Below are 14,280 nucleotides of genomic sequence, written 5' to 3' on the forward strand. Positions count from 1 at the left end.
TTTATTTCACAACTCATTGACCCGGCTGAACTTGGACGTTGCACTGACCACTTATATATTAAAAAAAAAAAAAAAAAAAAAAAAAAAAAAAAAAAAAAGTAGTTGACGTCACTTAACGTTTATGGCGGCATACGTTGTGATTTTACTAACGTTATTAAACGTTTTTGGCGGTCAAAGAGTTACAAAATCTGCAAAAACCTTTGATGTAGTTTTGGCCTAAATGAGTCCACAGTCGAGCTTCAGCATGTCTCCCGTTTTTTTTGCACGAGCTCGTCGTTCGGCGCAGATGTTCACATCAGAGTCCCGCCCCAAAAGCAAAAACCTTTCACACCTGGCAACTCTCAAACACAACTTGGCACCAAAAGAAGCAGCAAAGGTTGTCCCGCACTGACCTTTGACCTCTTGTGATGTCAATGAACCTCTCGTCCAATTACACGATGGAAGCGTCCCTTGGACCTGTCAGGCGCAAAGACAAATGATTCTATTAGATTCATTTTTTTTTTTTTCTTAATGGCAAGCAGAGAAGCACAACAATGTTTCTATTACTGGAAGTCATTTGTGTGCAAAGTTTTTTTTTGTTTTTTTTCCTTCTTCGTTGTTTGGTGCCTGAGTGGCTCCAGAAAAACAGCAGCACAAAACCCTCAGTTTGTCAGCGCTGTTCTATCACGGACTCAAATATGATTGACTGTGAGCAGACCTGGCAAGCGGCAATGACAAGGAATCATATTGTGTTGCTTTGCATATGAAGCGGATTAATGGCAATATGTCGGGGGCCCGGACGGGCCAAGAGAAACACTAAGAGCAAGCCGCACATCTACAGGCCTGGCTATTTTTAAACCCACATTTGGCCTGGGAGCTGCGTGCCTACCACAGCAAAGGCTGCTCGATCCATCATGGCAGCCGAGCACAAAGACAAAAGCACCAACGAGGCCAAATCATGTATTTTTACTTTCCGGTTCTCGCCCACATTGATTTTGCAAGCTTGACTGACTGAGATGTGACAGTCTGGATCCACCGACACTAGGAACTTTGTTTATTTTTTTTGCAATTTTTTTTTTTTTTTTTAGCCAGGTTCTTCATGAAGCTTCAGTTTGACCTGGTCAGCGTGGACTAGCCCTCTGACCCCTGCGCCGCTTACAAAGTGTTTGTTCTTACTGTCAGCCTTCAATTGAGGATAATTGTCTCTTTTAGATCTGGAGGGCCTGTGATCTGCCATCCATTCAGCCCAAAAGGAGGTTACGTTTCACCTAAGGAAGGGGGGAATGCGGGGGCCTCAACAAGGGCCGCCTTGACATTGATGTAAACAGCGTCAACATCAAAAAGGTTAATACGAGATTCTTAAGACAAATAGTTGTATCACGTTATGAGGAATGCAGTCATTCAGTACGCCATATTAAATATCTAAGATGTTTCTTTCCGAGGATCAGAACGTAATGATTCATGGACAGCAATGCACTGAGGTACAAGTGGCCCAACCCATTCAAGGCTGGTGTAGTGCGAATTAAATCTTAAGACATTTTGGGTAATTGTATGTAGGGATGTCACAATAAGAGCAAATGAATAAGCAACAAAACAACCTCCCAATAAATGGGTTTCTTTGCGTATTCATTAGTTTAATTTGACCCAATCATTTTGGGTTTTAGACCTCAGAAAGTTGGGTTAGTTCAATTGGGTTTCTCAATTAACCCAAAAAGTTGGTTGAAATGAATAACCCACAAAACGACCAAAGAAATTGGGTTTGTTTGTAGCCATTTCATTTGACCCAACTTTTTGGGTTAATTAGCCACAATGTTATTAATAACCAAACAAAACAACAGAAAATCATTGGTTAATTTGTGGGTTATTTCATTTGACACATTTTTGGTTACATAACTAAAAGTTGGGTCAGTTCATTTTTGAAAAATAAATAAATAAATCAATTGGGTTATTCAATGAACCCAAAAACTTGGGTCAAATGAATAACCTCCAAAAAATAAAAAAGAAGAAGAATATAAAATAAGAAAAAAGAATAAGTAGTAGAAGAAGATGTAGTAGAAGGAGAAGAAGAAGAAGAAGAAGAAGAAGAAAAAAAATCAAGTGGGTTATTCAATGAATCCAAAAACTTGGGTCAAATGAATAACCTCCAAAAAATAAAAAAGAAGAAGATGAAATAAGAAGAAGAAAGAAGTAGAAATAGTAGAAGTAGTAGAAGAAGTAGAAGTAGTAGAAGAAGAAGTAGAAGTAGTAGAAGAAGTAGAAGTAGTAGAAGAAGAAGTAGAAGTAGTAGAAGAAGTAGAAGTAGAAGAAGAAGTAGAAGTAGTAGAAGAAGTAGAAGTAGTAGAAGAAAAAGAAAAAGAAGAAAAAGAAAAAGAAGAGAAAGAATAAAAAGAAGAAAAAGAAGAAAAAGAAGAAGAAGAAGAAGAAGAAGAAGAAGAAGAAGAAGAAGAAATTGGGTTGCTGTGTGGGTTATTAATTTAATGTGAGTGCCTCAAACTCAAATTTTGGGTCGTCTAATTTTTGACACAATTCAATCCAGTTATTCAATTTCGGTTAACTAACTCAAAAAGTTGGCTAGCTCCAACAATTTGGACCCAACTGTTTTTTAGAGTGTACACTTGATTGTACCAGGTGTTTTTCTCACCCCGCCTCACGCGCAGCCAAAATGCATATGAACCACTTTGCGTCTCGTTTGCACTTCATAGCCACTGCTGCCGTTTCCTGTCTCTCATGGTACACCTGCACAGCTGCTTGGGTCACGCACATAATAAGCTACCAAAAAAGCACAGCTGTTGGGCACCAGTGAATGCATCCAATTGAGAACATTCGCGTGAAGTGAGGTCACAATAGCAAAACAATGTGCTAACGCCAGTGGTGGGGAATAATGAAGTACAAATACTTCACTACAAGTTCATTTCGATTGATATTTCCAAGCTGTTGATTGACTCGTTCAAGCCTATTAGGAGTATTTGGGCAACCTCTCCATCTCACTATCTGTTCCCGGCTGTCACACGTTCTTCCTGGCTGCTGGTTGGCGGTGCCTCACGTGGGGACAATGTGTGCGCTGTGCCGTGGCAGAGGAGACAGCCGTCAGTCTGCGAAAGGAGGAAGTGGTGCTGTTTACCCCAGAGGAGTAGGAGTGTTTATCCTGACTGGCCGACTTTGATCTTTTACTGTTAATCGCTTCCTGTATGTGAACTACAAGCGAGGGCCCGGCTTCCAATTGCAAATTTCATCATCACGCAATCGATGGCTCAAACAGCAGAATGTGTTAAAAATTCAGCAAGGTCAGACTTGGACGAGTATTTGGCACAATGCGTGGGTCCAGGAACAGCAAGCACAGATCGTCCCCTTAAGATAGGATGACGTCCAAAAAAACGGATTTACCACATTGAGTTCAATTGCGCAACTGCTTTGGCACATTTGACAATAGTTAAGCGCTTCACAGGACAGAAGCCGTATAAAAGAATAGCGTAAAATGCACAATGTTGGCAGTAGATGAGTACACGCTAGTTTTGTAGGGTAAATTTTACTCTGAGAAAGACTATATTTGGTTCCAGTTTAAACAGAGTAAACGTTATACTCAGAAAAGGATTTATTTAAAAAAAAAAAAAAAGTTGAAAAAATTGCAAAAAAACACAAAAAACAAACAAAAAACATTTATACTGTGCAATACATTTCAACTTATAAGTTTTACTATATTTCAATAAAGTATTGATCTTCAAACTGTGCCAAATTCTACAATGGCCTAAAATATTATTACCGTATTTTCCGCACCGCATTATAATGCGCACCTTCAATGAATGACATATTTTAAAACTTTTTCCATTATATAAGGAGCTATAGTAGAGGCTGGGGTTACGTTATGCATCCATTAGATGGTGCTGCGCTAAAAGGAATGTCAACAAAACAGTCAGATAGGTCAGTCAAACTTTATTAATAGATTACAAACCAGCTTTCTGACAACTCCAAAATGAATAAACAGCTGTTTTATTATTTTCTCTGAGGTAAAGTATTAGTATTAGCGAGCCATCCAAGATGGCGGGATCTTCTGCGCGTGCGCGCCACCGATCGTGCACCGATAGCGTCCTGACAGCGATACCTGTTGTGGCTCAATATTGATCCATATATAAGGCGCACTGGATTATAAGGCGCATGGTCAGCTTTTGAAAAAATTTAAGGCTTTTAGGTGCGCCTTGTAGTGCGGAAAATACGGGAAATGCTTTGTCGGAATAAAATCTGTGCTGTGTTCTTGATTGTTGATTTTAAAGGGATACTTGACTCAGCCATTTTCAGCAGTAAAAAGTTAATATTATTGTTCAGAATGAATTTGATAACATTTTTCTTGTACAATAAATACCTTTAAAAACACATTTTTCCACTTGCTGTCGACTGAAGATGACATCACGTGTGCTTGAGAAAATAGCTAACAACCAATCATGGCTCACCTGTTTTCTGGGTTTGGTCAGCAAACTGAGCCGTGATTGGTCGTTAGGCAACCTACTTCCTCAGCACAGGTGATGTCATCTTCAGTTGACAGCGAGTGGGGAAAAATGAACTTTTAAACGTATTAATTGAACATGCAAAATAATGAAATTCATTATGGACAAAATGAGTCAAGTTTGATCACATTTTTTTTATAAGTCATAATCAGTCTTGTATTCAATCTTGGTTCATCTGCTGTCCTGTTTTGTTTTGGTTTTTTTTTTAATCATGGACGCAAGTCCACCTTCACACAAAAACGTTTCAGCATCTGAGAACATTTAAACGACTTCTGCCTACACCTCGCAACTGCAGGGTGAAATTTAGACGCGCACCCAAGGACTTTCTACCTCAAATACGACCTCGACTAAGACCCCGCCCGGCACGAAGGCAAGTCATGCGTAGAAATGCGGATTTGAAAGCCCCCGTTGTCCCGCTCGCTGCGGTTGCTTTTGTGTCGACGAGCTGTTTGTGTATGCGTGATCTGCTTGAATTATGCGTCTACAGTGGATGTCGTGCGGCCTGACGGCAAGTTGATGTGACTTCTATTATTCGATGACTTGTTTCTGTTCAGACGTTGAGCAATGGATGCCCTCCCTCGAGGTCGTTTTGAAGCCGGCTGCCAGCTTTGCTTTTTACTGCTTTGTTTTTGTACAATTTGGCAAAGCCAGATACTCAACATAGTGCCATCCAAATTAATCAATGCAATACGCACTGAAAGGACATTTTATTAGGTACACATGCACAACAAAAGAACGAACACAAGATTCTCCTATTACACAGACGGCACTCCGCTCAGACGAGAAATGGATTCAACAATATTTATTACGGCGGCCGTATTATGTAGTTGGCATCATGCTGAGAGCTTTTGATTATTTTTGGGAACACTATCATGGATGCATATGTGTTTGTGTGTTGTCCAATAAAAAAAGCATGATCCAAATTAGGATTGAACAATTTTGACAATTATCCCTAATTGGGATTATGTTTTTTACTCAATATCGTGATTGCAAATAAATAATAAAAAAAATATATATATCAGATTTATTTAGAATAAAAGCAAATTAACAATTTTTTTTTAAATTACGTCAGAGTTGTTAATTTACTCAACACTTTGACTTGCAGTCTTAAGTGTTCACTGGGGATCTAACGATAATGGCAATATTGTGACATCTTGATATTAACTCTTTTACTGCCACACGTTATCGTTCACGTCATCCTTGAAAACATTCTATTTCATCAGATTTCGTCATATTTCATTGAAATTTGGCAGCCCATTGAAGAGATACAATGCTGCCATCTGGTGGCCATAGTTAGTGAGTGTTTTTGATTCTACAACCCATTGACCAGGCAGCGCTGCACTTAGATGTTGCACTGCCCATTGATTTAAAAAAACAAAAACAAAAAAAACATAGTGACGTCATTTAACATTTATGGCGGCATACATCGTGATTTTATTAATTGTGATTAAACGTTTTTGGCGGTCAAAGAGTTAAAACTGCCACAATATCGTCATAGTCATGTTCACGATATTTAAAAACTACACATCTGTTAAAAAAAGTCAGGTTGATTTTCATTTGTGCAGTTCTAGCACCCTGTGGTGGCTAGTTTTTGTAGTCCAGTTTAATTTTCATTAGGGATGTTTTGGCCCTTCTATGTTTAATTAAAATCTACACTAATTGTCAGATGAAGGGGATTGTAATATGCTTGTGAAGTGAGTCAATATGTCGAGGAACTCAATGTGTGCACAATACTGTCCTTTTTTCTTTTTTTAGTATGAGCTCATTTTTTTTACTATACAGTATTGTGACCTTTTTTTTTTTAAATATCGCCAACCTACCCACATCGTGATAATTATCGTATCGTGATTTGTGAATTGGATATCGTTACATCCCTACTGTTCAGTAGAACAAACTACACAAAATTCTGCCAAACAAGTATGGCGCAAACATGTCAGAAAGTCATAAATCAGATTACAAAAATAATGCAAACAAATATGTGGCTATGTAAACATGCGGACTGCACTGAAGCACTGAATTTATGCAGACAGTATATTGCAAAAATAATATATATATATATTATATTAAAGTTTACAATTTACCAAAATGACTTTTTTCCCTCCAAATTGCCGCCTTTTCGATTTGAAAATTACATTAAATGACACAGCAATGTCAATTTGAACTTAACTCTTTTACTGCCACACGTTATCCAATAAACAATCCCACAGTGCCACCTGATTTTGAGCTTTTTAACCCATCTTTCAAGGCAAACAAAATATTGTGTGCCTTTGCAATGTGGGTACCAAATGAAAAATCGCATTGCACTCTTTGATTAGGAAAAAAAAAAAGTATGTTTCTACCTTATTCCATTCTTTAGCTCATTCACTGCCATTGACGGCCAAAGACGTCAAAGTTCCAATTTCATTAGACTGGCAGTAAATGAGTTAATACTGTCCAATAAAAAGCGTGTCCCTGCAAATAATTTTTTTTTAAAACATCCACAGTATATCCAAAACACACAAAACTTGAAATATTTTTCACGAGCATCACCAGTCTGAACGACAGCTTCATTTCACAAGTTGTTTAGACTGGTAACTCAAAAAGTGCTTTGCACCTCCAACATCCATGAGTTGATATGATAAGATTTATTGATTCCCTATAAAATATTTTTCAGGTGTGCGTCACAGTTGTACAGTACATTCTGGCATGCAAATACATAGAAATCTCCCTGCCGTTCTCTGACATGAACCGACATAGAAACCGTGAAGTCAATTGGCTGCAAAGCAACGTAACAAACACCAAGTCAGCCGCACGGTTGTAACAGTAACATGTGGTTAGAATTTCAAATAGCCACATAAAACACAAACACAACCTTACACAATGTGAGCCTCCGCCGTCCCCGGCTCGCAAATCTGACTCACTCGTTTCGAGTGTGAGGTTTTCGTCTGTGTGTTTTCCTGTGACTCCTCGTGTGTGTGCGCGGACGTGTACGTCTGTGTGTGTGTTTTTGATGAGGCTTGCGTGACTAGCGTGGAGAGCCGAGAGTGGAAAGGTTCCTCCTTCTCCTGCCTGAAGGGAAATAGCAGCGTGTTGGGTGCATCAAACCTCTTAACTCATTCGCTCGCCGCCATTTTCACAGAAGCAATCCCGTTCGCTCCCGGCTGTTTTACTGCATTTTGACTGATTTTGCATGGAAAAAGTATGTTTCTATCCGTTTCCGTTTTGCAGCAATTAGCATTAGAAGAGAGCTAAGTTTCATCAGTTTTCACAAATCTATTTAAAATTGTAAGTAATTGAGCTTTTTTCTAGACGGCCCTGGTTGATCTCCTTTGCTCTGCTGCCACCTGCTGGCCATTTGTGTAATAACTACCATTTCTGCAACCGTTCTTTGCAGTTGAGAGGCTGCATCAAAGCCTTCTGTATGCTCTAGCATAAAAACAAAACAAAACGTATAAATACGTATTTGGGAGACTTAGAACATTAAAAAAAACGTATTTACACGTTCTTGGGAGCAAATGAGTTAATAATTTCTTACTGCTCGTGTATTGCATATAAAATGAGAAAGCCTTCTCTATGCTCTAGCATAAAAAACCCAAAACAAAAACGTATAAATACGTCTTTGGGACACTTAAAAAACAAAAAAACACAAAAAAAACGTATTTACACGTTATTGGGAGCAAATGAGTTAATCCCGCAGAAACTTTTAAAAGGCCGCGCAAACCCTTCGCGAAACTTCGCTTAGCATGCGGGTATTGCGATAATGCTAACTTGCATGCGCACAACAAATCCCTCGCGATAAGTCAGTCAAGTGATTACAAATAAACTCCATTTGTTTTGTTTTTGTTGTTGGTTCCAAGCCAAGTTGGGTGGAGATTGATGTGGAAGAACTTGACTTGGTTAGTTTTACTAGTCGAACAGAGTAATCAGGTCAAACAAAAGAAACTCAGGGTGGCAGCTCGTCGCAAAAGGGCGGGTCGGTCCTTCGTGAGCGCAATCAAAATAGGAATTCTTTTTCGGCAGGTAACTCAAATGACGTCTCGCCGCTAAATTGCAGTTGAGGTGAGTCAGACTTGTCATCTCGACGCCGCGACGCGATTTGTTATGTTAACCGGCCTGGTTTTGCGACCGTCTGCCGCCTGTTGCTCATCGACGCGGCGGCAGGCCGAACCGTCGAGAACGAGCGCGCTCACTGAAGCAGCACGGGTTCGAGCGTCGCACGGGAAGGTGCCGTGAAGATGCGAAGGAGTAGGGAGGAGGAAGAGCAAAGCTTGGCAGGAAGCCCCTTCAGCTGCAGTCAACAACATTAACATTAAAACAGCAGGGACAACAAGAGGAACATATTCAAAGTGATGGCGAGATGAAAGCGTGAAAATAAGTGCAACTGAGGACATGCAGTGAAAAGGAAAATAAAGTTGTGCCTTTGCAAGAACAAAGTGGAAATAGAAGAATAAATTCAAAATTTCAAGACGTGAGTGTCAAAATTCACACACAACTGTAGATATGCCATATGTTAATCAAGTAATATTTAACTAATTTGCTCCCAACAACGTATAAATACGTTTTTTTAATGTTCTAAGTGTACCAAAGACGTATTTATAAGTTTTTTTTTTGTTTTGTTTTTTTTATGCTAGAGCATACAGAAGGCTTTGATGCAGCCTCTCAACTGCAAAGAACGGTTGCAGAAATGGTAGTTATTACACAAACAGCCAGCAGGTGGGAGCAGAGCAAAGGAGATCAACCAGGGCCATGTAGAAATAAAGCTCAATTACTTACAATTTTGAATAGATTTGTGAAAATTCATGAAACTTAGCTCTTTTCTAATGCTAATTGCTGCAAAACGGAAACAGATAGAAACTTACTTTTTTTTCCTGATGAAAGAAGAGACTTTAATCTTTCTTTTGATAGGTTCCCTGCTTTTATAGCAATCGAACACAATATTCTGTGGGCCTTGCAAAATCAGTCAAAATCCAGTAAAACAGCCGGGAGCGAACGGGACTGCTTCTGTGAAAATGGCGGCGAGTGAATGAGTTAAAGGACATTAGCATAATGCTAATGATAGTTAGTACTTGCTCTTGTAGTATCTTGACTTGAATCCATATAGTAATGTTTTCCGTCAAGGCCGCTAAAAGGTTTTCTTTGAGACGTTAATTTTAAAAGACCATTTGACAAGACAGTCGCTCAAATGAATTGCTCCGTACATATGAACGTGTCAAGGCTTTCGCTCGGCCTGGCCCACCATCAGAAGTCAAACAAGATGAGAAAACTGATCTATCGCATGATGTCACAAAGGATTCCGAGCCGTATATCATCGGAAAGAATCTATATCATTACCGGTCTGAAGTTCTGGTGCTGAGCATTTCTGTTGTTTATAGCAATGACGTGCACTTAGAAGTCAAAGAGTGTGGGCGGAACAGTGGTGTCGTCTTCTCTTCTTCTCCACATGTTGTGTGTCTTTTATTCGTCTTTCGAAAAGTAGCAGATGTCACTTCTCATGCTAACAATGTGAGACGTGGAATCATCGTTGGAAGTTGATCCAGAGAATATTTGCTGCATTTTTGCTTCAGATGGCAAAATGGGTTAAAAATAAATAAATAAAATGTTCGTACCCAAGTAGCTCTAGTACAGGGGTGTCCAAACTTTTTCATTTGAGGGCCACATACAGAAAATCAGGACGCAAGGGCCACATAATGTTATGAAGAGAAATTGCGTTTAGTCCTAAAAATTGTACAAATAAGTATTTGTGCTTTTGCATATTTAGAAAAATGCTACGGTATATAAACTAAATTATTTGTAATATGGCAGTAGGTTTATTATATGTAGTTTTGGAATTTTTCATTTTAATTTTTATTTTGTTTTGAGTTTGTTTGGTTTTTTAATTTAGTTAGTTTTAATTATTTTTCAGGGTGGTTCTGTTATTTTATTAGTTTTAGTTCTTTAATAAATGCTTAGTTTTAGTTTAGTTTCAGTATTAGTTTTATTTATTTTTTTATGTGTATTTATTGTGCGCAACATTTAAAAAACATCATGGGCTCGACGTCATTATTCCGGTTTATATCAAAATAAATCTACTAAAAGTAGAAGTTAAAATCATCCCCAAAGGCTCATGCATTAAATTAATTACCAAAGACTAAAAATTTTAGTTTTGTAAACATAAAATGTAGTTTCAGTTAGTTTTCTTTTTTTAAAAAAGCATCTTTGTTTTTGTTTTATTTCGTTAACGAAATTGTTTTTTGAATTTCATTTTTTTCGCTAGTTTTAGTTCACTAAAATAACTTTTAATAGCACCTGCGTTTTTCGACACCTTCCCTTCTTACTTTGACCATCTCCAAACATTTTTGTTTTTATTTTATTCGAACCGAGTCACATGCCATTTTTAGCATATGTCGCGGGCCACTAAAAAATGGACGGCGGGCCGCAAATGGCCCCCGGACTGTAGTTTGGACACCCCTGCTCTAGTATGCACGATCTGATACATTAAGAGGGGGAGTAAAAGGAAAGGAGGGGTTAAAATAAGTGGTCAAAATGGAGGGATGCCCCCTGCTGCTTCCCAATCCCAGTGACAATGCGACAGGTGGAGGGGGCCGGCCCATTTGTGTGTTCCAGGCAGGGCCTCTGGGACGAGCTTCACCTGTCGAGCTCGTGCCCCGGCAGGTACGACCCACCTTCCAGCCACCCCCCACCCGCTTCCCAGCACCCAACGTTTCTATTCTTCCATCCTGGGGTTCAATCTGTCCTGTTCAACCGCCTTGTACGCTTCAGCTGATGGGCAGCTTAAAGATTCCCATCTGTTGTCCTTGAACGGGTTCCGAAAAGAAGCTGCCAATGGCAGGAAGTTGGACTTGTTGAGTTTTCTTCCATGATCGGGCCTCGTGATATTTGTGTTGGAGTACGGCGGAAATATTGATACTTGTCATTGCTGTTGGAATATGAAAAACTTGCTCGCAGTCATTTCTTGGATATGTCCGTTCTCACTTGTTGCACATGTCCCATAAAAGTAGCGACGACTGCAACATGGAGTCAGTTATGGTCTGACAGCTGAGAGAAACGCTTTCACACACGTTGGACATCAAAAAAATCATTTTAGTTTTATATTTTAACTGACGCTCATTAGCATCATGAACAGATTTGGAAAGAAATGGTAAGATGTGTGACTAATTTGTTTTCCTAGAAGAACTAGAGTACAAATTAAGAGGAACAGATTTTTTTTTTTTTCCCCCAAACCTAATTACAGAACAAAACAAAAAGAACGATGGATTTCAACTCAAGGTGTCAGTTTGTGGAACAATCTGGATTATAAAACTAAATCATCTCAGTCCATTTGTATTTTTTTTTTTAAATGTATAACATTTCATTTTATAATTTAATGTTAATTTTTTTTTTTTATCATAAGTTTCACTTATTTTTGTCCCCTTCTTTCAAAGAATGAATTTTTTTAATTGACTTGAACTCATACTAGCTCGGAGAATTGATTTAATAAAAAAAGAACGGAAATATTGAAATTTGGTTTCATAAGCATGTTCAAAATTAGCCAATAACATTTAAACTCATGTTAAAAGTACCTCATAATAAGCCTACATAAATTTCATGAGTACTAGTAGACTTTTTTTTTTTTTTTTTTTTTTTTGCTGCTTCTTTGTAGCAGAAGCCTCAAAGTCTTGTCATAACAATAATACTATTTGGAACTGGTCATAATTCCCTCCATCTTGACTAAGGTCCCAGTTCCGACTGAAGAAAAGCAGCCGCAAACGATGATGCTGCCAACAGTCTGCTTGACTGTAGGGAAGGTGTTCTTTTGGCAAACATACTATTAAAATAATAATAATAATAATAATAATAATAATAAGTTCAACCTTGGTCTCGTCAGACCGTAACACATTTCCCCGATATGTGTTTGGGAGATTTTGTTGCAGTCAAATGGAACATCTGACATTTATTTGGGGGTTAATCAGAGGTACTTGAACATGAGTTTGAATGTCACATCCCAGTTACTGTTCTAATTATTTCAGTTATTTGTATTTACTTACTGTTTCAAAAACAAATTTAAACAGGGTTGTGTGGACTTTTTATAACCACTGTACTGTCTGCTATTTAATGGAATGAGGCTGATATATTCTGATTACTATATTTAAAAAAAATAAAAATGTAAAAATGAAACAAATCTATATAATATTTAATAAGGAAATTGAGAATGTCCATCATGACCAAACACAACAAAATGAATAATCCTCACATTATCATGCTGAAGCTCCTTTATCAAAACGTCCCGTTTTCCGTTTTTGGTGGGCTCCCTCCCGCTCCTTTGCAGGAGACATGGAAGTGGTGGCCGGGTGCCCGTAAACACAAGAGCTTTTGTTAGTGGGAATCGGCCTCAGGTGCAGTTGACCCCTGACCTCTTTGCCTGCAGGTTGAACAAAGGGCCATTAAGGAGCGCTGGGCATGTCTCCACTGCAGAATGACTGAGACTGACTTGAGACTACTAAAAAAAAAAAAAAAAAAGTGTAAAGGGTCAAAACTTCCACATATGGAAGGCAACTTTTGAGGGAAAAAAAAAAAAAAAGTGTAGTTGTCCAAAACAATGGGACACTTCAGAATCATGTAAAACAGACACAGAACATTCTACATTCTTATTCTACCCCTGATTTTGATCATGGATCAATCCGCTGGCCTTTAAGGAGAGACATCCAGCATCAAACAAGCGCTGACAGCCGTCATCGACGCTTGGGAATCCTGAGCGGCTCACTTCATCATTTGATCAGTGGAAACAAGGTTCCCCCCCCCCCAATCTAGAAGTAGCCCCCTTGTCCCGCTGCCACCGGCAAAACAAAGTCGAGATGGCGGCGTGTCCTCTGGGCTATTTGCTGGTGACAGCTACGTCCCCTTCAGACTCGGCAGCGGGCGCACAATGCCCCCACAGTTCTCTCGTGGGACAATGCTCTCATTCAGATTGAAGAGAATTGTGCATGCTGACTGCCTTTACACCTGAAACGGACAGGTGGTGTTGCTTTGTGCATATTCTTCAACAAACTCAACAAATGTCTTATATATTTTTTTTTTTTTCACAAGGATGCCAAATGGTAGCTTCAATTAGCTCTATCCTGTGTGGAAATATTTTTGCTGCGTCTGCATGGAAGTTTGTCCCCCTTCCACTTTCTTTCCTTTCTGGCTCAAGATTGCCCCCTAGTGACGCAATCCTAGACAATTCAATCTGCTGTTTTGAATTAGACATCGGCCTCAAAGTCCAAAAAAAAAAAAAAAAGGTAGGAGAGTCAATGGAGGTGAGCTATTTGATTAATTATCCATGTAAAATGGAAACGGAAGGAGGAAACTGTGTCTCTCAAAATGAGTCTCATGGGAGGAGGATGCAGTAAAGTTCCTTCTTCCAACTCTGATCATCAGATACATTCCTCAGTGGTGACTCTGTTGCCCGCGCTGGCATCGGAAAGCAGCCTAGCAAGTTCCTCCTAACGCAAGCAGATAATTAGCCCATTGTCGCTTGCTTTAATATATTTACTAATTGTGTCAGAGGACGTTTAGGTTGAACTTCAATGACAAATGTATACGTTTGCTTACATGGAGGGCTGTGAAGTCATTTGGGAGGCATTGCAAATACAAAATGGTTCCTCCTTCAAGGACTTAATATGCTGTCTTCCGCTATTATCCGAATAGAAAGCACTTCATTAGTGCGAAGGCGGACGAGTTGTCAGAATGTTGCTGTAATTAGTAACGGGGAGGAAACAGGAGCTGGAGGGGGGTTGTGAGATGGTCAAGGTGGTTGAATTATTCAAAGTGGTCTTCTGCTGATCCTTTTTAGTTTGCAATGGGG

General features: G+C 39.1%; 1 protein-coding gene across 1 annotated transcript in view; it reads right to left on the reverse strand.

The window, feature by feature from the left end:
- Positions 1 to 392: 392 nt before the first annotated feature.
- Positions 393 to 14,280, reverse strand: part of kat7b (K(lysine) acetyltransferase 7b) — a 42,844-nt gene continuing 28,956 nt past the window's right edge. Inside the window, exon 13 of the mRNA XM_077503552.1 lies at positions 393 to 456. Coding sequence (XP_077359678.1) covers positions 431 to 456 — 26 coding nt within the window. The 3' untranslated portion in view covers positions 393 to 430. The remainder of the gene's footprint in view (positions 457 to 14,280) is intronic.

This window comes from Festucalex cinctus, chromosome 17 (assembly GCF_051991245.1).
Source record: "Festucalex cinctus isolate MCC-2025b chromosome 17, RoL_Fcin_1.0, whole genome shotgun sequence".
Taxonomy (NCBI): Eukaryota; Metazoa; Chordata; class Actinopteri; order Syngnathiformes; family Syngnathidae; genus Festucalex; species Festucalex cinctus.